Raw genomic sequence first — 27,345 nt, forward strand, 5'->3', positions numbered from 1 at the left:
TTTCTTCTTTATTAGAAAGCTTGATTTAAGTATGTTACTTTGGTGTCAGAGTTCCATGAAATAGTTTTTTAGACCTGGGCAGATGAATATCACCAGACATAAATTTTTTCAGGACTGAAACATGAAACACATTTTTTCCTAGGCCTTGTCCACATATTACTAACATCATCACTACTGCCCTAGATAATATAGGAGAGATCGAGAAGAGTAAAGACCAACCTCGTGGGAAAGGGCCAAAGGACTTGCCACCATCACTTCCCCTTGACCTGGTGCTGAGGGTGGACACTCCACTGCTGCTCCTCTGTAGGCTATCTGCTAACAGGAACATTGTCACAACATTCAGCTCGAGTTCAATGTAACATTCTATCATCAAAACTAAAATCAAGATTAAACTATTCACGGATGTAAGATCAAGATTGTTGTTCAAGGAACTAGGAGCATTTCTTCCCTTGAATAACTTGAGAACATCTGCATGATTTAAGATTTTTAAACCAAACAGATGATGAAAAACAGTTAACACATTGCTAAGGCTGACTAGATATGGCAAGTGGCTGTACAAGTCTTTTAACAATAAAGTACACCTCTACTTTTTAAAGGTGCAAACTATATTTTGTGCCATAACAGTGTGCAGGAAAACGTGAAAATTTTCACATTATGTAGTACTACATAATAATACAACATTTAGTTATACATAATGGCAATCCCTGTATTTCTATTGAAATAACTAGTGATGATTTAAATGGAGTTGATATGCTTAAATGAGTGATTCTTTGCTGAAGATGAATACTGTTACACTACAAACTTTAAAAACAGATTGTAAGATGGGCAGTGTCTCTACTTTTAGCTTAGTGTTGGGTCAAAAAACCTGAAGAAAAGTAAGAAATTTGAACCCAGAGAGCTAACATAAAGTTAGAACCTACAAGTGACATAATAGATAGTGTGTATTGTATAGTTCTTCAAATTAACAATAGACACATGTCAAGTAACTTCACATTTTACTGTACTTAACCAATTGAACAAGACTTGAACATAGAATGATAACTAAGACTAGTTCAACAAAAGAGTCAAAGACACACTTACAGAACTGGAGAGGAAGACTTATTGGTACACTGTACAGTACCCTACTTCCCATGCACTGGAAAATGAGGACATGCTACAAAAAGGCTCCGCCAGTGGGGCGTCGCCAAAAACAGTGGTGAAGAAACCAAACGGAAGTTAGGCAGTGTGACTGAACAAAGGTTACGGTGAAAAAAACGTAGTAGTCGTAAAGCCAAATCATATTTAGAAGCTCAAAAACAAGAGCTGGAAAATCATGCTAAAATTCATTGAGACACACAAGCTAAGTTTCTCTTTGATCAACTCTCTACAACATCACCATGAATTAAAACAACTGAAAACAGTCCGTTTTAGATCTAGTGAGAAATGGCGATTTTGCAACACGGCATTGTGGGAAGGCTACAGCAGAGCATGCTGGGAAACCAGGTACTGTGGACGTACTTGCGAATGAGAAAAAGCTACTCATGCTGCTTTTCATACGTGTGTAACCGTTGCGGTCGCTGCTTGTTGCCGAGGAAACCGACTCGGCGTCCGACTGGTCAATCTTCAGGTTGGAGATCTTGCTGGCGATGGACGCCAGCGACCACGTTGACTGGGGATCGCCTACCGAGGGGTGGAAACGAAGGAAGGTTTACATGTGTCAAAACCTTTTGAGATATCTACCATATCATGCTGTAATTGTTCTTATCAGGAACACTTATAATACTAATCTATACCAAGGCAAGCAACCACGTAGACTGGGGATCGCCTACCGAGGGGTGGAAACGAAGGAAGGTTTACATGTGTCAAAACCTTTAGAGAAATCTACTATATTGTGCTGTTAGTAATTCTTCTTATCAGTAACATTTTGGAGATCTTGATGGCAATGGATGCCAGCGACCACGTCGACTAGGGGTCACCTTCCAGGGAAAACGTACGAAGGTTTAAGCGTGTCAATACCTGTGATATTTCTACTGAGAAAATAAAGCACAAACAATTGTCAAGATATTGACAATTTTTAACTACCAGGCAAGTTAGATTTTTTTCTATTGAGTGAGATTTTTATACACTTGCTACATTTGTACTTTTAAACTTAACAAGAATTCCATCGATGGAAGTGAAAATACAGAAAAATGTCATTCAAACTTCAGGCAAGTGAAAAGTTGGTTTGGGCAAGTAAATTTTTTATGTACTTGCCCAACAGGACAAGTGAATTTTAGAAAACTTGTCCAACCCTGACCAAATGAAAAACGACACCCACCACCTCCTTGAGATCTCACCTTTCTCCACCAGACTGGGCAGCCCCGCGCCCCTGCCCGTCCCGTCCCCGTGCACAGGCAGCTCGTACATGGACATGGACGGGCCGTAGGGGCGCGACTTGGGGATGTTGTTGTTGTCGGTCTCCAGCTCAGGCCGGCCCTTGGCCTGCTTGGCGATGTACTCCAAGGCGTCGGTCTTGGACGGGTGGCTAGAGTCGGAGTCGTAGTTCAGAGAGTCGATGTCTGCGTCGGTGTCATTTCCTCTGTCACCCTGGAGATTGTTTCAGAATGAATAACTGAACAACTTGATTTAACCCAGTTAAGCTCATTGAAAAAGTTGTTGCTATTTTGGCTGTGACAGGAAAGACATTGTTCAGTTACCATAATTTTTTTTAAAACAACCAAAGAAAATCCTCTCTTTTGACATACACTGCATGAACTGTGACTCCAATTCTAAGGATTTTTCAATAGGGTGGCATGTGGCACAATCAACAGCAGCCCAAACTCAAACTCTTGAAAGAGTCTGGCACATTTCAAACCATCAAACAGAAAGCAACACAAGGCAGGCCTAAAACGTATTCTCACACAAGATTTCCAATAATAAAATCAAAGGACTAGTATTGCTTATGTACATGTCTGTGTATACAGGTTGTATGTACATGTATATGTCTGTGGTCACAATACCAGGCTGCTGCCTTGTGTTCAAATTGTATTGTACTTGTCACAACCTGAATAAAGTGCTGTTTGAGCCTTTTCATGTCGAACATAAAATCAAGTGGATGTCCAAATCTGTGATAAAAGCTAGCAACAACACCAGCAACACAATATAATTATGAATGTATTTTACCTCTTCGTGGAACATGGGGTTGATGGCTTGTTTCTCGGAGTCCGGGGAGGGCGTGGTGGCTGTGGAGTGGGGAGACATGGTAACGGGGGAGGGGCTCTCCTGCAGCATTGGTGGAACCTGTAGGAGAAGAAAGATGCACCACATGAAACCAGATTGTTTTTGCTGTTTGTTTTTTTTCTTTCTTCCTCTTGGCAGAAAGGGTTTGCAGAAAAGGCTGGACTGTGCATAAGGCCTGGTTACCTGGGCTGGCTATCATGTCAGGCTAGTTAGATACACCCATTTATAGCCCCAATTCTTTTTGGGGGGGGGCATGGTGACGGGGGAGGGGCTCTCCTGTAGTATTGGTGGAGCATGTGGGAGAAAGATGTGCCACATAAGGTAACTGTCACACAGTACAGGTGCTGAGGACCAGGTTCTGGTCAAGACCTGAACCTGATTGTCTGCGAAAACTTGTGAATGGGTGATACTGAAAGCAATGGTCCATCCTGCCGGTATAATACATGTGTATGTTCATAGTCGATACTATCTGAAACATGTAACCGTTTCCAAAATCACATACTGTTGCATAAGTAACTGTTTTTTGGCGTTACCTGGATGTTGCAGTGGCAAGATATGATGATGGATGTAAAAAAAGTGCACAATCAGTCACATGCACCCAGTAATATGACTTGTTGCAGCTGCACCTGGTTGCTTACCTGTAATGTGCTGGGTGGCGAGCAGTGAGCCAGGGCCTCTCTGTCTACCTCAATCTCAGGGACACCTGTGGACGACAGACACCGACCGACATGTCCTAAACTTTACTAGAGGCACAAACAGGGCAGGGCAGTCAACAGGCCTTCAACAGTTCTGCTGCAGACTAACAGTGGGTTCTAGATACCAGCATTCAGAATTTGACATTTTGTGTAGTTTATTCAATCATAGACCAAGGAGATTAATATATAGAGACCTCCTTGGATAGACTAATTCCAGCTGCAGACTCGTTATGCATAGTTGTTTGTTTGTATTTGTGCATTTCAACTTTCAATTTTTTGTTCTGCATTTTCAGTTTTGATGGAAATTGGCAAGGCTATGGGATCAGTCCATTGTTACTGCCAGTCCTTTTTAGAGTGGACGATTTTCTTTTGTAACTTCGTCCTCTTTGCTTGTTGTTATCCAAGGAAAAGACTGATGTACTTTGTGAAGCAAGTGTAGAATGCAGCTTTCTGTTGAAGGCCCTTTCTTGTCCCTTCTTGCCCCCAAAAGTAGACAGAAACATGCAACAAAATGACAACAGCAACAGAAAGAGAATGAGAGACCAAGGGTATAGGAGAAGCTCGAAACGCAGCAGGGGAAAAAACTGACAGTCAGACTTCCCGTTTCTACGGTAACCGTAGAACATCCTTCCCATGATGCACTGCTGTTGTCATGGTAACACATTTTCTACACATGCGCATGTCCAACATGCGAGTCGGCCGTTATCCAAGCCTACCATTCTCGATTGCGAGGTTCGAACAAAGGAAGAGCAAACCGAGAAGACCTCATGCTACTTCAGGCCTGACCCTACAACAGAATAAGGAAGGAAAAAAGAAAAGGAAGGACAGAGCAAAACGGTATGTATAATGAATCATAAGGAAAGAGGTCTAAGACTAAGAACACAGAACATGCTACTAACTTGGAGTAGTACCACTAATGCCACTGTTAATCATGTCCGTCACAAAGTCACTTAGTGACGAATAGGACGAACTTGTCGTGGATCCGCCCGCGTCGTCCTCGCTGACCTCCGACCCCGTGTCGCTGCCCGACTCGTCCGTGGGAGGCTCCGATTGGTCGTCCACCTGGTCGGTCAGGGCGAGCTCGAGCGCGGAGGCCAGGGTGGAGTTGTCGTCGTACACGTTGAACTGTACAGCGGCCAGCTGGTGTGCGTACCACTTCGGCTTGTCTCCTATCAGCACGGGGTCATGCACAGCTACAGGGGGCAGGAAACAAGAGAGAGAGAGAAAACTGGTTACATCAGCTGGTGAGCGTACCACTTCGGCTTGTCTCCTATCAGCACAGGGTCATGAACAGCTAAAGGGGGCAGGAAACAAGAGAGAGAGAGAAAAATGGTTACATCAGCTGGTGAGCGTACCACTTTGGCTTGTCTCCTATCAGCACGGGGTCATGGACAGCTGCAGGAAACAGGAAACATGAGAGAGAGAGAGAACTGGTTACATCAGCTGGTGTGCGTACCACTTCGGCTTGTCTCCTATCAGCACGGGGTCATGAACAGCTGAAGGGGGCAGGAAACAAGAGAGAGAGAGAGAAATGGTTACATCATTGAATGATAAAACTCTTGCAGCACCAATCAGTAATGTCAATGAAGGTAAGACATCGAGGTAGAAATTACATTATGCAAAATAGATAAATCAACCAGAAGGGTTCTCTAAGAATTTATCAATTATTACCATTATTATGATGGTGATTACCATGGTATGGCTGATAATTGTCCAATTCAACTTGAACGATGATGATCATTTGATATACAAGACATTACTGTATTACATGAAAAAACTGGTGATCCCTACGATGCAATTCTAAAATCAAAACTAAAAGAACATGGTTTGACTTACTGTTTTGTATTCTCTGAAAGGTTGTGTTTGTCGGCGCCAGGCACCATTCTCCAAAATACTCCACCGCCTGCATCATGTAACAACACAGAGTTAAAGTTCATGAGTTGTAAAACTCAGAGCTATACCATTAACATGCAAGAACATACTTGTAACTGCACCCATCACTGTGTTGGTCCCCAATCGTTTGTCTGTTCTGAGCAAAGCACACTGGAATGTTAACGCCATTGGATAGCGCCTGGATAAGGCCAATGATTAAAATATGTTGCAAAGCTCTTACTATTGTTACAGTAGAGCAAAAAGTCTGTGGTTTATGCAGGAGCATCATTGACATCATAGTAATTCTAAGTTGAATCCCCCGGTGTCCATCTTGGCGAGTAAGTGGATTAAACAATGGCAAATCTGAGTGCTTTAAGGGCTTACACTGCAATCCAACATGGCGCAGTTGATTACCAAAAGTTGTATAAAAGATGACACATCTCTATGAAAATGCTACAGATTTGAGTATCCCTCACCTGAGTGGAAGCCAGTCTCTTGATGAAGTCCGTCTGCTTGCCCCTGGACTTGAGGAATGTGGCGAGCTGGAAGGCCACGACCGGGCGCGGGTACAGTCTCAGGGTGCGGGTGTGCACCCAGTGGTCACCCAGCACGTTCTTAGAGGTGAAGAACTTCACCATCGCAACTCTGAGGAAATAAATTTTTAAAAATCTCAATCTTGTGTCTTACTACAATTTAATATATTTTTTTCCTATAAAGCTCATGTATGTCATCTCCAGACAGCTGGGTTGCCACTTCAACTTAAGAAATTTGATTTCCAAGAGGCAAAACCCAGTCCTAGTATCCATGATTGCTACAGAGGCAGAATCTGTAATTTTCATGACTGACCTCCTCTTTCTTCATTCCTTTGAGGCAGCCGCCCTCATCATGTTGAGGATTCTGCAGCTTTTAAATATCACGGGGTCTACTGCCCAAGCTGGGAGGAGTTAAACTTTGGATTTAAAAGTTGAAAGAGTTGTCGAGAGTGCCACCTCTGCCGGAAGATTATTTCACTTTCTGATCTGACCTGGTTACTAGCATGCTATGTCAACAGAATCCACATCATTCCCATAGATGAGTGGGTTTAAGCCCATCTCAGGAGCAAAATTTGTAGGACTTTAAACACGTATCAACAATAACTAACAGTAGGAGAACCCTGTGAGACATTAAAAAATATGTCTAACGATGACTGACCTGGTTGCTATGTCGACAGAATCCACATCATTCCCATAGATGAGCCGGTTTAAGCCCATCTCAGGAGCAAAATTTGTAGGACTGTAAACACGGATCAACAATAACTAACAGTAGGAGAACCCTGTGAGACATTAAAAAATATGTATAACGATGACTGACCTGGTTGCTATGTCGACAGAATCCACATCATTCCCATAGATGAGCCGGTTAAAGCCCATCTCAAGGGTCATATTGCATTGTAAACAAATATCCACGATGACTACAGTAAGAGAACCCTGTGAGACATTAAAAAATGTGTCTAACGATGACTGACCTGGTTGCTATGTCGACAGAATCCACATCATTCCCATAGATGAGCCGGTTAAAGCTCATCTCAAGGGTCAGATTTGTAGCTCTGTAAACAAATATCCATGATGACTACAGTAGGAGAACCCTGTGAGACATTGAAAAATGTGTCTAACGATGACTGACCTGGTTGCTATGTCGACAGAATCCACATCATTCCCATAGATGAGCGGGTTAAAGCCCATCTCAGGGGTTGACGGGGAAGCGTTCCTCACCGGTACGGCCAGGTTTTCCTCCTGCACCTTGTCCAGGTTGAGGATGGGCTGAGGGGCCATGCTCATACTGGACAGGGCCTGGAAGGGGAGGTTACATAGATTAGCATAGTACTGAGGGGCCATGCTCATACTGGACAGGGCCTGGAAGGGTTTGGTACATAGATTAGCATAGTACTGAGGGGCCATGCTCATACTGGACAGGGCCTGGAAGGGTTGGTACATACATGTAGATTAGCATTAGTACTGAGGGGCCATGCTCATACTGGACAGGGCCTGGAAGGGGAGGTTACATAGATTAGCATAGTACTGAGGGGCCATGCTCATACTGGACAGGGCCTGGAAGGGTTGGTACATACATGTAGATTAGCATTAGTACTGAGGGGCCATGCTCATACTGGACAGGGCCTGGAAGGGTTGGTACATACATGTAGATTAGCATAGTACTGAGGGGCCATGCTCATACTGGACAGGGCCTGTAAGGGGAGGTTACATAGATTAGCATAGTACTGACCATGCTCATACTGGACAGGGCCTGGAAGGGGAGGTTACATAGATTAGCATTAGTACTGAGGGGCCATGCTCATACTGGACAGGGCCTGGAAGGGGAGGTTACATAGATTAGCATAGTACTGAGGGGCCATGCTCATACTGGACAAGGCCTGGAAGGGGAGGTTACATAGATTAGCATTAGTACTGAGGGGCCATGCTCATACTGGACAGGGCCTGGAAGGGTTTGGTAAATAGATGGGTGTTAATTACTCAATGACATTGAACTTTGTTGCAAGATCATGCCTGAAGGCAACAATGGTATACAGAATTGTATACAATTGGCTGAAAGGTGTCAAGGGCCATGCTTATACTGGACAGGGCCTGGAAGGGTTTGTTACATACAATGTAGATTAGCATACTTTATACAACTGTCTAAATGCCGAGGGGCCATGCTCATACTGTACAGGGCCTGGAAGGGTTTGGTACATATATTAGCATACTTTATACAACTGTCTAAATGCTTAGGGGCCATGCTCATACTGGACAGGGCCTGGAAGCGTTTGGTACATAGATTAGCATAGTACTGAGGGGCCATGCTCATACTGGACAGGGCCTGGAAGGGGAGGTTACATAGATTAGCATTAGTACTGAGGGGCCATGCTCATACTGGACAGGGCCTGTCAGGGTTGGTACATAGATTAACATACTTTATACAATAGTGTAAAAGCTAAGGGGCCATGCTCATACTGGACAGGGCCTGGAAGGGTTTGGTACATAGATTAGCATTAGTACTGAGGGGGCCATGCTCATACTGGACAGGGCCTTGAAGGGTTTGGTACATAGATAAGCATTAGTACTGAGGGGCCATGCTCATACTGGACAGGGCCTGGAAGGGGAGGTTACATAGATTAGCATAGTACTGAGGGGCCATGCTCATACTGGACAGGGCCTGGAAGGGTTTGGTACATAGATTAGCATTAGTACTGAGGGGCCATGCTCATACTGGACAGGGCCTGGAAGGGGAGGTTACATAGATTAACATAGTACTGAGGGGCCATGCTCATACTGGACAGGGCCTGGAAGGGTTGGTACATACATGTAGATTAGCATTAGTACTGAGGGGCCATGCTCATACTGGACAGGGCCTGGAAGGGTTGGTACATACATGTAGATTAGCATAGTACTGAGGGGCCATGCTCATACTGGACAGGGCCTGTAAGGGGAGGTTACATAGATTAGCATAGTACTGACCATGCTCATACTGGACAGGGCCTGGAAGGGGAGGTTACATAGATTAGCATGGTACTGAGGGGCCATGCTCATACTGGACAGGGCCTGCAAGGGGAGGTTACATAGATTAGCATAGTACTGACCATGCTCATACTGGACAGGGCCTGTAAGGGGAGGTTACATAGATTAGCATAGTACTGACCATGCTCATACTGGACAGGGCCTGTAAGGGGAGGTTACATAGATTAGCATGGTACTGAGGGGCCATGCTCATACTGGACAGGGCCTGGAAGGGGAGGTTACATAGATTAGCATAGTACTGAGGGGCCATGCTCATACTGGACAGGGCCTGGAAGGGGAGGTTACATAGATTAGCATGGTACTGAGGGGCCATGCTCATACTGGACAGGGCCTGGAAGGGGAGGTTACATAGATTAGCATAGTACTGAGGGGCCATGCTTATACTGGACAGGGCCTGGAAGGGTTGGTACATACATGTAGATTAGCATAGTACTGAGGGGCCATGCTCATACTGGACAGGGCCTGGAAGGGGAGGTTACATAGATTAGCATAGTACTGAGGGGCCATGCTCATACTGGACAGGGCCTAGAAGGGGAGGTTACATAGATTAGCATACTTTATACAACTGTCTAAATGCTGAGGGGCCATGCTCATACTGGACAGGGCCTGGAAGGGGAGGTTACATAGATTAGCATAGTACTGACCATGCTCAAACTGGACAGGGCCTGGAAGGGGAGGTTACATAGATTAGCATAGTACTGAGGGGCCATGCTCATACTGGACAAGGCCTGGAAGGGGAGGTTACATAGATTAGCATAGTACTGACCATGCTCAAACTGGACAGGGCCTGGAAGGGGAGGTTACATAGATTAGCATAGTACTGAGGGGCCATGCTCATACTGGACAAGGCCTGGCGGGGGAGGTTACATAGATTAGCATTAGTACTGAGGGGCCATGCTCATACTGGACAGGGCCTGGAAGGGGAGGTTACATAGATTAGCATTAGTACTGAAGGGGCCATGCTCATACTGGACAAGGCCTGGCGGGGGAGGTTACATAGATTAGCATTAGTACTGAGGGGCCATGCTCATACTGGACAGGGCCTGGAAGGGGAGGTTACATAGATTAGCATTAGTACTGAGGGGCCATGCTCATACTGGACAGGGCCTGGAAGGGGAGGTTACATAGATTAGCGTAGTACAATGAACTTTGTTGCGAGATCATGCAGGCTATACAGTGGTATACAGCATTGTATACAACTATCTAAAAGGTGTGGGGCCATGGACCGAGCCTGTGAAGGGGAAGAGGAAATTGGCACATAGATTAGTCACTTACTTAGTTGCTTAATTACTTACTTACATAGATTAGTCACACAAGATTTATTCTATTCCCTAGTCAGAAGGTAACGTTTGCTTTGGAGGATACAAATGTATATATCCAAATGGTCAATCCAAATCGCCAATTAGAGACTGTGATTCCCTAGAAGTGTTTCTCTTGTGTTTCATCAGGTAATCAATCACTCCTAAGAGAAGAGCACACAAGAACAGTATATTTATCAGACAGCTGGCTGGCAGGCCCTTGTAATTCTGTGAGTGGAGTCACGGATATAAGCCATGATTCCATTGGGGTTTGCATGCTTCAATCATACAGTGGAACCATAATTATAGATGTACTAGTATGTGTCTACTGTATGACAGAGGTTCGCAAAGACCCAGCTGAGTCTGGCAGGACTAATCACTAAGTGAGTTTTGCAATATTGGAAAGGGTATGGAGGGAAAGGTTGTGATACAGGTCTGGGTGAGTAATACTTTTTTTATCATAGTTATCATCAGCTTCCATAATACTTCTAATCTGAAAGTAGAAGAACATCATGCACACAATAGTGGCCAGGCATTACCTTGGGTAACAAATGTACATGACTTGTTCAATGTAGAACAGGCTTTTAGCTAGCTACAGACACGATTAATGTAGGGGGGTTGGGGGGCATCGACCTTCCATGGTTCTGAGTTTTAGAGAATTTTAAGTTAAAATGGTGCATTCTGAGGTACAAACATGTATCCTGAAAGGCAAATCACTGCTAGAGAGGTCACAGTCTTCAACTGTGACATGCCTGGTCAATCAGAATTTCATGCTTGTCGGAGGATCTGCCCCCCAGTACAAGGGCCTCTTCAGTGTGTCTAGTGCATCCAATTTCTAGCATCATTTTCAGAACTTTCGACAAATTGATGCCTGGACGCATGCTTGGCTAAAAGCCTGATGTAGAAGGGTAGTAAGAGGTTGGAGAGCAACAGAAAATGACAGGTGATGGCGAGAAGAAGAGACAGACATGAAGCTACATACCCGCTTTACATCTAGACCCTGGCGGTCGTGGTGGAATGGTTGGATGAGAGAGACAAAATCACATCACAGTGTAAAATGTGTACAAAAACAGAAAAATACAAGTTGGAAAAAAATTAATTTAAACTAAAGCTGAAATAAACATGTCACTGAATGCATGCATGCATCACAGTACTATCAGCTACAGCCAAAAATACTGTCAATACAGATCTTTCACAATATCGGATGTGTAAGGAATGTTCATCATTGTAAAAATACACTCTACCTTCTCTTGTTGAAAAGCTGGGATCTGTTGAAAAATCTACTTTGTTTTGTTCCTAAGTAAGGGGCCTCTAATGTTGTACAACAGTTTATGTACAATGTAACTAGGAGCAAAAATCAAACTTAAAGATGATAATACTTAACAGAGTGACAGAGCAAAGAAGGTGTTGAAACATGTTATTTCTCATGTTGTGATTTTTACCTGTTTGAGGTGATTTTTGAGCTGGGTACCCTCCGGCTCTGGGAGGGGAGGTAGTTCATCAGCACAGCGCGGGACGGTGATCTGGGGAAACATGACACAACATTGACATGTCAGGTGAAGGACTTACAAAAATGTATCACAAGTGATCTTTTGACTTGACTGAATTTGGTTTATTTGGCTGTAAGAAATACAGCCAGGGCTACCCAACTAAAACCAAAGGCTATCATCAAGACCTGGTAACTGTAAAATATGCAATCAACAAAAATGAACGGTTATGTTTATGTATGTTTAGTCTAATACATGAGATTTTTTGTTTGAACTGGGTTATACAGACAACGCAAGAAACATGACAGAATATACATTACAGATGAAGGACTTATCACAAAGGATCTTCTTTTTTTTGGGATTTGATTTGATTTATTCGGCTGTAAGAAACACAGCCAGGGCTACCCAACTAGCCGTAGTCTATTATCAAGGGCTAGCCCTGCATGGTAACTGTACAATATACCATCAACAAAATAAACGGTTACATTACGTTACCGATACATGAAATTTAATTTTTGAACTGGGTTATACAGACAATGCAAGATTACAAGGGATCTTCTTTTCTTATTTCACTTCCTTGTGCCTTGAAAGTAATTGACACACCAAATTTATTGGAACTTGTGCAGAACTACAATATCATGTAGATTTTTCTATGATTTGTAAAATTTCATGCTGTTAGACTAACTAATTTTATAAATCATCGAAAAATCTACATTGGGCACTAACTCTTTGTTACTGGATCCTGTTTGAAGAAAAAAATACAATCTAAAAACTGACCTTGTTAGAATCCAAGTCGATGAGCCAGACGTCATCAGGCAGTTTGAAGTCTGCCTTGTAGAGGAAGAAGCTGGCAGGGACTCCAATGATGTACGGGGATGGGACTAGCAGCAGCTACCGGGAAATAGACACAAAATGTGACCAACAATAATTTAAGTCTCAAATTATCATGAAAGCTCATCTGCGTTGGAAGTAATCATAGTATTGTACGTACAATGCTGCACTTTCTTCCAACACAAAAGTATGCACAATTCAAATTTACAACGACCACTGTCGTCTTGACCAATTGCTGACGACATGTATCTGCAAGATCACGTATCCATAACTCTTTCAATTTTACGTTCTGAAGTGATTGGTCATCAGTATTGATCCTGAAAAAGGCAACAGTGGTCATTGAAAATTTGATCCTTGTGTACTTTTGTGTCGGAAGAAAGTTTAGCATTGTACTAAGATTTACGTTTCAATTCAGTTCAGGTGTAAAATGTTTCCAATTGCCATTACAAGCGGTACATTAACAAGTTGAATGCCAAATGAAATTGAAGTAATATGCATGATACTGAAAAACTGATCTCCCTCCAAGCTTGGCATGGAATAAAAATCAAATCACACAATAACAGTACACATGCTTTGCAATTTGGATAAAAAACAAGAGTATGTAGGAACATCCAAGTAGGCCCCCGTTAATAGTGTGCCCGTTAACAGGGTGCTATGCCTCGTCGTCTGTGGTGCAGAGTTAGAAACTTTGATGTGAAAATGGGGCATTCTTTTAGAATTGGACTTGATGTTGAAACCATGCTTGACCATGTCACTATTCATGGGACCACCCGTGCCCTAGCATGACCAGTGGTGATCTAAATTTCCCCCTTTTGGCGCAATTTGTTCCCAAATGTATGAGTCAGGGTACATCTATGAATAATTTCATCAGGTTGGTACGTCACTGAATAACGAGACTCTTTTTACACAACCATTGCTTTATTCACACCGACGTTTTGGTGACCGTCTGTCACCTTCTTCAGGGCAATTCTGACTGGTTCACATTGTACCGCAGGACAGGTGTCGCTGCTCACAGTTCAAATGCGGTCACAAAACGTAAAGTATTTACATATGTACAGACAGATTTATGCAAAATATTTACAATGCGGTCACAAATGCAAAGGAGTGTAAATGTCCTGCAGTACAATTAATGTGAACCAGTCAGAATTGCCCTGAAGAAATTGACAGACGGTCACCGAAACGTCGGTGTGAATAAAACAATGATTGTGTAAAAAGAGTCTCTTTATTCAGTGTACATCTAGTTTGTTAGTATGGGGCGCAGGGCCCGTTTCAGAAAAACAAAACCTATGTTGCAGTACATTTTGTACCTGTTCTGCACAACTCATGCAGGTGGGGAGCAGGGGGATGACTGGGAACATGTACTCCATCGGGTAGATCATCGCCACAAACGCCATCACACTCATGGACAGGGCGTTGTAGTCTCTGGACTGGAGTACAATCTGGAGGGATGGGAAACAACAACAGTTAATCACACTCATGGACAGGGCATTGTAGTCTCTGGACTGGAGTACAATCTGCAGGGATGGGAAACAACAACAACAGTTAATCACACTCATGGACAGGGCATTGTAGTCTCTGGACTGGAGTACAATCTGGAGGGATGGGAAACAACAACAGTTAATCACACTCATGGACAGGGCATTGTAGTCTCTGGACTGGAGTACAATCTGCAGGGATGGGAAACAACAACAGTTACAATCACACTCATGGACAGGGCATTGTAGTCTCTGGACTGGAGTACAATCTGGAGGGATGGGAAACAACAACAGTTAATCACACTCATGGACAGGGCATTGTAGTCTCTGGACTGGAGTACAATCTGCAGGGATGGGAAACAACAACAGTTACAATCACACTCATGGACAGGGCATTGTAGTCTCTGGACTGGAGTACAATCTGCAGGGAGGGAAACAACAACAGTTACAATCACACTCATGGACAGGGCATTGTAGTCTCTGGACTGGAGTACAATCTGCAGGGATAAAAAAAAAACAGTTATACAATCACTCATGGACAGGGAATTTATAGTCCATGGACTGGAGTACAATCTAGATATACAAGAAATGAAGAAATACATGATTTCTTTTCTACTGATTTTCTTTGGGCTTTAATATCCTTTAATGTAAAAAAGACTCTGAAAATGCAATTTAACTTTGATATCTTCCGCTAGTACACCTTGTTATGTAATCTTGTTATGTTAATTTCTTGTTATTGTAACTTAAAATTTGAGAAAAGTACGTCCAAATGATGCCATAATGCATGCCTGGCTAAAAGCCTGCACTACATACCTTATGTTCCAGCAGTATGTACATCAACACTTTCAGGCAGATCTCCACCCCTAGCACTACATACCTTATGTTCCAGTAGTACGAACATCAGCACTTTCAGGCAGTGCAACACTAGCCCTGCTGTTCCACTATAACATACCTCATGTTCCAGTAGTTCGCACATCAGCACTTTCAGGCAGTGCAACACTAGCTGCTGTTCCTGTACGTACCTCATGTTCCAGCAGTATGCAGGTCAGCACTTTCAGGCAGGTCCCCAGCCCTCCTACAAAGTACCTTATGTTCCAGTAGTAAAAAATCTTGAAGTTGATACATATTAAAATCTTTGACTACTTCTAATATCACTAAGTACCTTATGTTCCAGCAGTATGCAGGTCAGCACTTTCAGGCAGGTCTCCACCCCTAGCAGCTCCAGGGGGAGGTGCATGGGGAAGTCCGCCAGGCAGAACCGGTGCGCGTCGGGCAGGGCAAAGGTCATGGGCGCCTGCATCTCCGTCGGGAGGATGGAGACCTGAAGAACAAGAACAAAGTTATACTTCAGGAACTGGAGATGTGTTTGAAAATTTGTATTTTCTGAGAAGTATCGTGGAGTGAAATTTGTTATCTCCAAGCACAGTAGGGTCATTTTCCCTGGATGATTTTAAAGAGCACTTGCAGACAGATGTGCAAAAGCTAGGAGAGGATGGACACTTGAAGAGCAAGCCACAAAACAAACACGTAAATTTATCCCACATTCCTAACAGCCATTGTGGTCATAGGATAGCCGATCAGCACCAAGGAGGGCTACAAATAGCAGCATATATTGGTGTTATACCCCCTACATTGATACAGAAGCTTGGGTGTAACGCCAAAGGGTGGTTTTACCCGCTATATTGATACAGAAACTGGTGTGTTATTACGAAGGGTGGTTATACCAGCTATATATAATATTTTATACATAAAGATACAGAATATACAGATACCTCCACGCGTGTCTTCCCCGGGATGCACACCGGCGCGCTGAGAAGTCGGCATATCCAGGTCTCCAGCTCTCGAACGTCGTGCGTCACCAGGCTGGCTTTGTCGTCCGTTCTGTTACCCGTTAGGACGCCCCAGACAGAATTTCTGCACGGGAGGGGAGAGAAAAAAATCAGCCGTCTAATATGCAAAGTTGTAACCTCCCACTCTAATCTCTTTGGTTACCCTTAAAGAATTTCTGCACAGGAAGAGAGAGAAAACAAATCAGTACTCTAAAATGTTAAGTTGTATACCCGGTAACCCGCACTGACATATTATCAGTTAGCCTTTATTACGCCCCAGACAGAATTTCTGCACAGGCAGAGAGAGTAAAAATCAGTACTCTAAAATGCAAAGTATGCTTAGCAGTGCATCATACCGGGGGATGTTGCAATACAGATGGCTTTAGACAGAGTATCAAAATACATTGTGTATATGTGACCTGGCAAATAGTAATGAATAAAGGTTAATACAATAACTATAATAGATTTATCACAGCCCTGTTATATCTAATCATTATGATTGTGGAATTTCTTCAGCACAGTACAATGAAATTTTTTGTATGCCAAAGAGAAACCAAAAATAGTATTTCAATCAGTCTTAACACAACAAATCAGGATCTCTAGAGGATACTATCTAATTAGGATCACAGATTGAATTATGCATTAAAGAAATTAGTATTTCTGGACCATATTCTATATGATATCCTCAACTGGCCTCTTTTTATAAAAAAAAAGCTTGGTAAGTCACAAATCATATAGAAAAACTCATAAATGGGAGGAGCATTTTAATCTATACTATCTTTATGGGAAGAAAGAGGCCCCAATCATACACATTTAAGTTGTGTGCAGTCTAATGCCATTGGTTGTCCAATAGGATTTGTTGTCCATAATACATCAAGGTCAAAGTGGCAATGTGTTACAGCAGACCAGGGCTCTAGCCAGCGCCCGTTTTTCCGTCAATTCACGGAAATTTGCTGCATGGCACAGAAAAATTTTAAAACCAATCCGCCAACCTTGATGGACAAAAATCCTTGGTGGAAGCTACAGGCGGCTTGGGGATGCCGTCCATGGCCGTAAAAGCCACACACTATTTGTTTTGCTATTGTCATGATTGTTGACGAAGTGTGTCCGTGCCCTTTTGCATACAATAATCTTATTTTAAAAAAACGTTTTTCAAGGTCTCAGTTCAGTCTCTCTATCTCCTGTAATAATGTTTTCACGGTTTTCGCGACAATGGGAATTGGCTGACGGAAAAAAATGTTGAGCTGGCTAGAGCCCTGCAGCAGACTGTCCCAGAAGGAGGCTAAATTTGTAACTGACCATGTCTGATGTGTGTATCCATAAAACAGCCTTTATGGCCATTAAGGTAACTGCTGGAGTGGATATCTACAGAGCCATTACACCCCGACGTGCGTGGGGCAGCGCAATCATTCTTCCGCTGACGGCAACAGTGATACGTAAGGTCATAGTAAGGGCATTACAAAATTTGGGTTCCATTTCAGATCCATTAGCTCTGAGCAGTGAGGTTTTGCTGTCATTCTACTCCATCTTTTGTCATTCTACTCCGTAAATTGTGCACGTAAATTTTTTTTTTCTGTGAATCTTGATTTTCAAATTAGGTGTACCTTTGTGAACCTATTGAAAAAAACATTTTAAGAAGTGTAAGAAAAACCAAACTGGAGTGAATAAAAACTGTCCTCTTGGCACATCATTCAGAAGGTATTACTAGTATTAGAGAGGTTGAAGTCAGGACAGTGTTGTTTGCCAAGTAGACCACGGGGCTTAGCAGTTACAAGGTTCCCTGGCAAAACTGAGACATCATACGATCTATTAAGGAATGCTGGGTTCTGTAAATGATTGATAAGGCATGATCTGATTATCAATAGCTATAGCAATCACTAGTAGAAATATTATAGATTAAATCCTACTGATTTGTTCTAAAAAAAAAATAGGCAAAAACACCAGTCTGTTTTTGTTGAAGTTCATTGCTAAAATACAATGTCATGTAAAGGCCTAGGAAAGTGAGATCTCCAAAACAATTTCCAGGTCTATCAAACTGAGTCCTTCACCATACCAACATGTATACAGCACAGCCAAGTCATCATCAAATTTAGTGCAAAATCAGATTAGATACACCCAATCAAAGATTTCATGCTTATCTATCAAACCCAATATCTTAACTTCTCAGCCTTAAGTTAAGTGTTTGCCACTTGAGACCAACATCACAACGCAGCAGTTGCCATCCTAATGGCCATTTTGGTCTTTCAAGCATGCCTGACTGCATGGCTCGTTCAAAAAGTTCAAAACATGTGGATCAAGTTTCTCTGTCGCAGTTTGCAAAACTCAGTGGCCATGCAGAAAGTCTAAAGCAATGACCATGAATAACCATGGAGAAAATGCAAGTGGGCTGCAAGCATTCACTGAAGAGTTTCACCAAAGAAACATAATATTGCAAGGCGGAGACCATTTGTCTTCTTCCAATGCCTTTATCACCCCAACCTGAGTCAGGTACACATTTCTACACCTGTGTGGAGTGAGGAAAGTCATGTTAAGCGTCTTTTCTGAGGGCAACAATATTGGGGGCATGTCAGGGGATTCAAACCAGGAGCTCTGAGTTCTGGGCCAAACACACAAACATGAGGAAGAAGACAGCAGAATTCTAAGGGAAGCTGTTGAGCAATGTCACGTTCAACCAAGGAGGTTGATTCTTTCGGTTCAACAGAAGACCTAAAATTACATGGAATTGCATAAAATTTATAAAACATGTCACGTGGCAGAACAATGTTTTTAGATTAGAAATCAATAATTTATCACAGATTGGTCTGAGTTTTCACAATGTTTTGCTTTGGATCTGTATGCCATCTCTGACCAAGCACTGGTACTCTAGATCAAGGCAGCATTAATGGCTAAATGTACAAAGATCTTCAGATGCCCTTGAAGTCATCAGATAACTGTTACTACATTTTTCACCTGTCAAACAGAGACCCAATAGACCACAGATTACATGGGTGATATAGCTGCATAAAAGGTTTTGGCTATATTCTGGTAAATACATTGTATGTATGACGAAGATCAGAAGCTGATTGTAGATTCAGTCATGGCTTGTATCAGAAAATGAAAGAAGTATAATCATAGTAAAGAATAAGTCACAGATTGATAAATTCTATGAAAAAAAGAACAATCAAGCAACTTTACTTTCAAATGTGTAGCTCATACTTGATATCTCATAGCCTGTCCCAACCTCTGTAGTGACTGCTGGCTCAATACTTTTACTTGATATCAAAGGCTAGATATCACACACAGTTTTCATTTGCAATTACCCCATTTCCACCACACACTCCAGGGCTCGAAATACGCTTTTCTGCATGCCTGCACTGGTGCAGGTAACACTGAAATTTACCTGCACCAGACAAATTTTACCTACACCGCTCTGAATGTTGCATGGATTATGCTAAAATTGTTCAGGAACCATTGCTATCTTTTTTATATTTCATAAGTGGTAACAGCCAATGCAGCTAATAACAATCCACATACACTAATACATCATATGATATTTATGTATAAAACCCAGTACATAAACTAGTGCAGGTTAGATGCAGGTAGACACCAGAAATACCTGCACAGCTCCAATTTTACCTGCACTAACCTGCAGATGCAGGTGGTATTTCAAGCCCTGCACTCATTACAATGTAATTCTCAGGAAACCATATTTGGCAGCTCACTCAGAGCCAGTGTTCTCCGACTCGCCCTACAGAGCTGCCTCGACCTTTGATTGATTACAATTAAAAGATTGGGGATTTACAAATGAGGAATGACATGGATTTCGCCTGGCACTGGCTGCCAGCTTTAGTACCCAGATCAAACTGGATGGAGCAACAGTTGATTAAGTCCCACACCCACAGCTGGGGCAGTCTGCATTACTGTTCCGCACACGTACAGGGACTTATGTGCTGATCATGAAGAGCGTGTGCATGGGGGGTCCTGGCAACGCTTTATGCTAAATTTGGGATGGCTCACTACGCTTTACGTTAAATTCACGAAGGCTACCAACGCTTTACACTTCATCCCCACTATGAAATACGAGAAATAAGATAGCTTCCCTACCTACAAATTACGGGAAATTAAAAAGGCCTGCCTACGCCTTACGGAAAAGAGCATGCAGACCCTCCATGAGGCGAGGTGCAACTGGCTACAGCCCTGAGGACTGTGTGTGATAAATCACCCGGAAGGAAAAATATTTGGCAAAGCAATTTGTAGCCAAATATACAAGACATACAATAGGTCGATATTGTGGGCAGGAGCATAGCAGTTTACTGTAAACTCTTAAAAGTCAAAACAGCAAGTTTTCCCCACTGTAGCCTGTATCTGTATCTGTACGGCAGGTATACATTGTAACTACTCTTAGGCACAACACATCTCCAGCTTGTCATCTGATATGTACTGTAAATGCATTTAAGTTTGCAGGGATTTAATTTCGCGTTAGCAGGAAAGTGTTCGTAGTGGTTTTAAGTTCGCGGTATAAGTGCCATACATGGTAGTCACATGCAGTAATGGAAAAATGTTTGCGGTGGTTTTAAGTTTGTGGTAAGAGTACTAAGACTGCCTCGCGAAAACCACAAACATAAAACCACCGCAAACATTTCTGCATTTACAGTACTGTAAATGCAGAAACTTTAACGGTTGATTAATGTTTGCGAATTTTGCGGTGTCTGCTTCATCGCGAAATTAAGACCACCGCGAACATTTTTCGTTGGCTGTAACAGACTACAGTGCATGATGCTACCCCGAACTTAAAACCAGCGCGAAAAGTCTTTTTTTCCCACTCCCGTGAATTAAATCCCCGCGAACTTAAACGCATTTACAGTATCATGATAATTTTCAGTCCATTTGAATACTGCAGATTGCCTCATGTTTACTAGAAGTTGAAGAGCACTTCTCACCACTACTTACAATACAACATATGTACATGTTCGTAGTTGGAATAGTGCCAAGATCTTATGTACGATGCAATTTGTACCGGCACATTTGGCTCGGTGATTTTACCAACAAAGCTGCATCGACCAAATTAACAAAATGTAATATCCTCAAGTCGAAACTAAAACTTAAAAGCTAATGATTTTTCCAAGACCCTGGCTGGAGTAAGGTGTAACTGTTTTCGTATATTAGGCCCTGTGACACACCCAAGAAGCAATTAGTCATCAAATTTGCAAGACATGATATAATGAAATTAATCAATATGATAATGGTATTGCCAAGGTTATTGCACAGTTGCATCTATTTTCTTTGCATACATTTGGCCAGGGGACACAACCAAGACACATGCCATTAAATTAGTATTATTGACTAAAGGTGAAATGAACCAATATCATAACGATATTGCGGGCAAATTCTTATTCACGATTTAAATTTACTGGTCATTTGACAGTAATAATACTACAGGCAGTATCAAACAAGCCAATAGGTAAAGTCATGCATATATTTTGCCTTTTTTTTTTGAAAGGGGAATTCTTGAAGGGTCATATATTATGATTGCCCTCTACAACTAAAAAACAAAATACATGTAATATAAGTCAGGTGGCCTGATTAAGTAAAAGGCGAACATTTACCCTATAATTCTGATAGTGGTCTTACAGATATCGTACCATACACATGAAGGCCTGCACTGTGTCAAGTTGCCAAAATACACTTAGGGGAAAGGATATCTGTGAATTTCTGAGGATTATCTCGAACTGGTCACTTGTCTGACAGCATTTTCAGAATAGCGGCAAGATAAGGCAGCACTATTTAGTATATCATGTAACAAAGGTTACTCATGTTCCTAAGGAGGACTAATGTTGAAAATAGACATACACAGCAAATCTCTAAAAGTCTCAAACATGTCAGGTTTTTGTCAATATTTTTCACAATTTTTCCTGAGAGCTTTCTGCCATTCTGAACATAATTGCTTATCATGTTGCACTTACCCTGAAGCACAAACACAACACACACATTGTAGCACAAGGCCTAGGGAAAAGTTTCCTGTTTCAGCCCTTAGGGTAAGTGGGAATGATTTTTTTTCTAGTAATTTTTTTAGGCTGGCCAAAACTCTCAGTAATACATCTTACAATACAGCAAAGTTAACTGAAATGGATGAGGACAGTTGTCTTGAAATGTCAAACTTAAACTTGGATTCAATTGTTACATTTATCCTTCATTAGAATAGATAGAACAAGCAGTGTTTTTACTTCAATAGGACGCAGGCTGAATAATAATTCTTAGTGGAAGCTACATGACTCCACTGCCCACCCCAAAAAAAAGTCTAGGGTTGGCAGGTTTTCTACGATAGGTAGGGAAACAGGAAACACAGCATTTTGTTTCCTAGGCCCAAGGCTTATGTTATGTTATAAAACACATTCCTCACCTAAACGTCCCCTTGGCTGCTCCCACTTTCTTCCCCCCAGTCCTCTGATTGCAGGCGTCGATCAGTCTCTTCAGGATAAACAGGCATTCCCGGAAGGTGGAGAAGAAGGGGTGGTGGCTGACGATGCACAGGGACGTGAGCGTGTTGTTCCTCACGCGGCCCTGCTTCCGTCTCCGCCTGTGCGTCTGGGGCTCCAACCCCTCGTCGTCCCCGTCTATGGACTCAGTTCTGGGTTTCTGTAGCGTCTGTGGTTGCTCGCCGGCTGAGCCCCGCCCGCCGTGATCGGTCGAGTTTCTTTTCTCGAACGGGCGGTAGAAGTTCACGCACATTCCGAACCTGACGCGGTTAGAGTCCTTCTCAGTGAGGGAGAAGACGAAAGAGTTGTCCTCCCGAAGGGAAACGCGCTTCACGCCGGCGCTAATGCAACCCTCGGGCTGGCAGAAGAACACAACGTCCGGGGGGAGGGGAAAGTCTTCATGGTCCTCCACTGGGTACCTGGGGAGTCAGGACACAATTATAGTACAATGTTAAGCTTTATGAAAATTCATATAATAATTGTGTCATATTAATATCATTGAAGCTCATCTGTGTTGGTAGTAATCATAGTATAATGCTGAACTTTCTCCCAACACAAAGGTACACACGGATCGAATTTTCCACAACCTCTGTCGCCTTCTTCAGGATCAATACTGATGACCAATCACTTCAGAACATAAACTCGCGAGAGTTACAGACGTGTGGTTGTTGAGAATTGTCCATGCGTACTTTTGTGTTAGAAGAAAGTTCAGCATTGTGATTATTCCCAACATGAGCTTCCATGATAATATGACAAAATTATAATATGAATTTGTATAGCAAATGTACATGTGTATCTCTTCCAACAAATATGATGGAACAAGTCCTTACACGATACCAGTTTCATTGTAGAAAAAAGGCTACACACATATAAACTGCAGACAGAGATTTTGACATGAATTTCGATAAATGACAATGTTCATTTTAGAGCGATGCAATACTAAAAGAGGACAGTAAATATTAAACTGATTCATGTATAGTCATAATACAACAACTAGTTTTCCTCTGAAGGATTTTTCTCCACACAAAAGAAACACAACCAAAAGTAGAACCTGTCACAGCATGTTTTCACAGACTGTTGACACAAGTTAATCCCTTGGATCAGCAGTGTTTGTAAACAACAGCAGCTTGTCCAAACAAAACCATTCCCATTTACTTTCACTTAGCTTCACTGTTCCCTGCAGTCTCAAATTGTACATAAATGATGAAAGACAGACTATATAAGTATATGTGCAACTATAGGATGTTTCAACAACTGCAGATGCAGAACACAGATGATTATGAATCATGAAATAGGGAGCAGTTATAGTGCATGTGATATTCAAACTAACACTCAATTTAACATTAGTATGGAGTTGCTGAATGTAAATATCAAAGGAAGGGTTAACAAGTCTTTAGAGACTGTTACCATTAAGAACTGACATGGCCTATGCAGATAACAATTAGTCTCAACCAAAGTAACCTGACTTGACTTACCTGTATGTCAGGTACCACTCTTCTTCAGACAGTGAGTGCCACCCAACCACCATGGTCGCCTAGAACTCTACTTAGTACTCTCCTACCAACTGGTTCACATCTAGTTTTGCCTTATTTTATTCCATGCAGTAACACCAGTGCACATATATACATGTAAGTCCATATAATCTGTGTATTGACATTATTTTGGTTTAGGGAAAGTTAGCCCCAAGGGAAGGTTTGTGTACCTGCGTAGCAGCTCTGGTGTCTGTGCGGCACTGTTGCCGTTGGGATTCCTGGCTCCCACTATGACGATGTAGTCCAGAAGTCTGGGGCAGAAGTGGGCATGGTCGCCTCCTGCTAAACTTCCCGACATCTTTGCTTTATTCTGTTCTCACTGTAATAGCAACAAGAAACGTCTGTTGGACAAAAATTCTTATCTACTGCATCAATTGTCCCCCCCCCCCACACACACACACACAAACACACACAAAATTAATCATCTTCTCATAGACATAGCATTGGTGCTGGGCCAAGTTGAAAGGGCCAAGTTGCAAAGGGCTGAATGATTCTGATTCCAAAGAAAATCTAATATACATTTTGCAATAAGCTGGTTTGAGCCTTCAATTTCAAGTGCCGAGTAAATTTGTATGCCTTAAAATAGGCAGGAACATGTTGTAAAACTTGAAAAATTTGACTTGGGCATAAATCATAAAACATCAAGCCATAAATGTATTGAACTATCAGCAATATAAACCTTACAACTACATGTTCGATTGATTTTTTTTTAGAAGATGACTGTCACAATCATTGTCCAAACATGTCTGGATAAACAGTGCATAGATTTCAGTTTTGTTAACAGATGTTCCTTTCATTTCGTGTCATACGATATCCAATGACAAAGGAATAAAGGATGCCTTTTGACTAGACTCACTGAAATTCTTCATCATGCTTCAAACATTGTAACAAAACATAAACACCCATATGCATGGCCCACTGCAAAGTAGACCAGTTACTCTGTAATTTTCCTTCCATAACAGCAGTTATAAAATCTAATCGGTACTTTGTGTGCAATACTCATTATTTCAACAACATACATGGAGAAAGATTGAACTTTTCTAAATAAAAGTCTCTTTATTGCTTGACAGTTAAATACATTACATTGGAACAATAACAAAGAAATCAACACAATAACACTCTTTTATTCTTATAAAAGCTAGATTGACGGAAGTATGCTTTCTAATAATGTATCAGCAATACTGATTGCAGCTGCAGAGTGTCCAGACTACTGCAGCACCAGAACACAGTGGACTACAACTACTATCAGCAATAATATCACTATATCAGCTTTTACATATAACTTATCATATTATAAGGATTGCTGGAAAACAAGGCGGCTTAAAAATCATGATCCGACCTTGTTTGCAAAGCAAGAATGACAGCTACATGTACTCTCCAAGCAGAGGTTGGAGGAAAAAATCTAATCGTGACCTTTTCCTTTCATCCGTTTTTCATCTATAAAAAAACGGACTAAAGCAAAAGGTCACGATTTTGTCCACCACCCTCTGCTTGGAGAGTAAGCTACATGTACAGAAAGGTACATTAACAATACTGTAAATGCATTTAACTTCACGGGGATTTAATTTCGCAGTAGCGGGAAAAAAGACTTTTCGCGGTGGTTTTATTTTCGCGGTAACACCACAGACTGCAGTCTGATACCATAATAGAAAAATGTTTGCAGTGGTTTTAAGTTCGCGGTGAAGTGGTCACCACAAAAACCGCGAACATTAATCCACCGCGAACATTTCTGCATTTACAGTATGTTCAAGTTGATTTTTCTTCCTATAGCTACTTGGTGGCCCTGACCACCCAGCCAACATGTGTTTACTTAGGTCAATACCCTGACTAAGCCTGAGGCCACATGTGCCTGCTTTCATGAAGGACATCTGTGGAGTGTAACACGTTACATCTTTCACATTTGCCAAAAATGATATGTTTTTACTTCAGCTTCAGCTAAGTGACTGTGTGTCTATGTTTGTGTATGTGACCGTGATAACCAGAGAATGCCTGGGTGGATTGCCTCCAAGTTGATATCTGGCATGTGGGAATACTGTAAATGCATTAAAGTTCGCGGGGATTTAATTTCGCGGTTGCGGGAAAATGGACTTTTCGCGGTGGATTTAATTTCGCGGTAGCGCCATGCACTGTAATCTCTTACTGTTACGGAAAAATGGTCGCGGTGGTTTTAAATTCGCGGGGAAGCGGCCGCCGCGAAAACCGCGAACATTAATCCACCGCGAAAGTTTCTGCATTTACAGTAGTTCTTGATACGACCTCAACATGATTGGATTTTGGGCCCCATACTGTGACACCACCACGCCCCCTTCACACAAATCATGAAATCTTCAAGAGCTACAAAATGCGGTATACCTAGTGTAAGGAGTATGGCTATCGTAAATCTACCAGAACACAAAAGGAATCTGCTGTAGCTGCAGTAGAAAAATCTGAAGTAGACTGAAGTAGAAAAATCTGATAAAAACTTATTTCTGCAATCATTAATCAGACAAGGACACAACCATGACACAAAATGTAAACCATAGAAATATCTTTCTGTTACACTGCAATATTGTTTGAGAAAAAACCATCAAAATACATGACAAAACATGTGACAACTAAACTGCACAACTCACACCCCTTTTTCTGCACGAGAGATTCACAGAAATGCTGGTGACATCCGCCAGAAAAACCGGTCCAGTCATTTTTTTGCGGGGGAATACACCATCACCTCTGGGTATAGAGCTTACAATTAGGAGCCAATTTATGTGATTTGTATACCTTAAGGGTAGGCGGCCGCGCTCTGTGCTAGAGTCGTTTTGCAGACAACGTTCTGCAACGACAAGACATCGGCAGAGCGGGTTTTTTTTATCTACTTCATTGCGTCGCAGCGTGCCGACGTCATCACGTCACCTTGCGTCACCTTGTTCGATTCGCAGGGCGGTTTCATACATGTTTGATGATGCTGTCCTTCGTGAGTGCGCGCGCCGCGCTTCCGCACTCAGAAAACATCTCAGTCGACATTTCCTGCGCAAACCCACCCTCCCGCTAAACCAACAGCTCGCTACAATGGCCTCCTGCGTCAGACAACACCCGCTTCAATTTGTGATGCTCGAGGTTTGACAGAATGGTCGGTCGAGTGCGGG

General features: G+C 42.3%; 1 protein-coding gene across 7 annotated transcripts in view; it reads right to left on the bottom strand.

Annotated features, from left to right (window-relative positions):
* The window catches only part of LOC118413209 (MAP kinase-activating death domain protein-like), a 69,877-nt gene that overhangs the window by 42,025 nt on the left and 507 nt on the right, over positions 1–27,345 (bottom strand). For 6 of the 7 annotated variants that reach the window (XM_035816429.1, XM_035816430.1, XM_035816426.1 and 3 more), the window contains exons 2-17: positions 24,394–24,542; positions 22,616–23,110; positions 16,180–16,321; positions 15,570–15,728; positions 14,231–14,371; positions 12,879–12,992; positions 12,057–12,137; positions 7,428–7,594; positions 6,242–6,410; positions 5,730–5,796; positions 4,793–5,086; positions 3,837–3,901; positions 3,142–3,258; positions 2,316–2,565; positions 1,498–1,659; positions 220–315 (exon numbers count right to left, since the gene is read on the bottom strand). In XM_035816429.1, the coding sequence (XP_035672322.1) occupies positions 220–315; positions 1,498–1,659; positions 2,316–2,565; positions 3,142–3,258; positions 3,837–3,901; positions 4,793–5,086; positions 5,730–5,796; positions 6,242–6,410; positions 7,428–7,594; positions 12,057–12,137; positions 12,879–12,992; positions 14,231–14,371; positions 15,570–15,728; positions 16,180–16,321; positions 22,616–23,110; positions 24,394–24,521 (2,647 nt within the window). In that variant the 5' untranslated portion in view covers positions 24,522–24,542. The remainder of the gene's footprint in view (positions 1–219; positions 316–1,497; positions 1,660–2,315; positions 2,566–3,141; positions 3,259–3,836; positions 3,902–4,792; positions 5,087–5,729; positions 5,797–6,241; positions 6,411–7,427; positions 7,595–12,056; positions 12,138–12,878; positions 12,993–14,230; positions 14,372–15,569; positions 15,729–16,179; positions 16,322–22,615; positions 23,111–24,393; positions 24,543–27,345) is intronic. The other variant, XM_035816427.1, reaches the window with a different exon arrangement.

The sequence above is a fragment of the Branchiostoma floridae genome, chromosome 4 (genome assembly GCF_000003815.2).
Source record: "Branchiostoma floridae strain S238N-H82 chromosome 4, Bfl_VNyyK, whole genome shotgun sequence".
In the NCBI taxonomy this organism is placed as follows: domain Eukaryota; kingdom Metazoa; phylum Chordata; class Leptocardii; order Amphioxiformes; family Branchiostomatidae; genus Branchiostoma; species Branchiostoma floridae.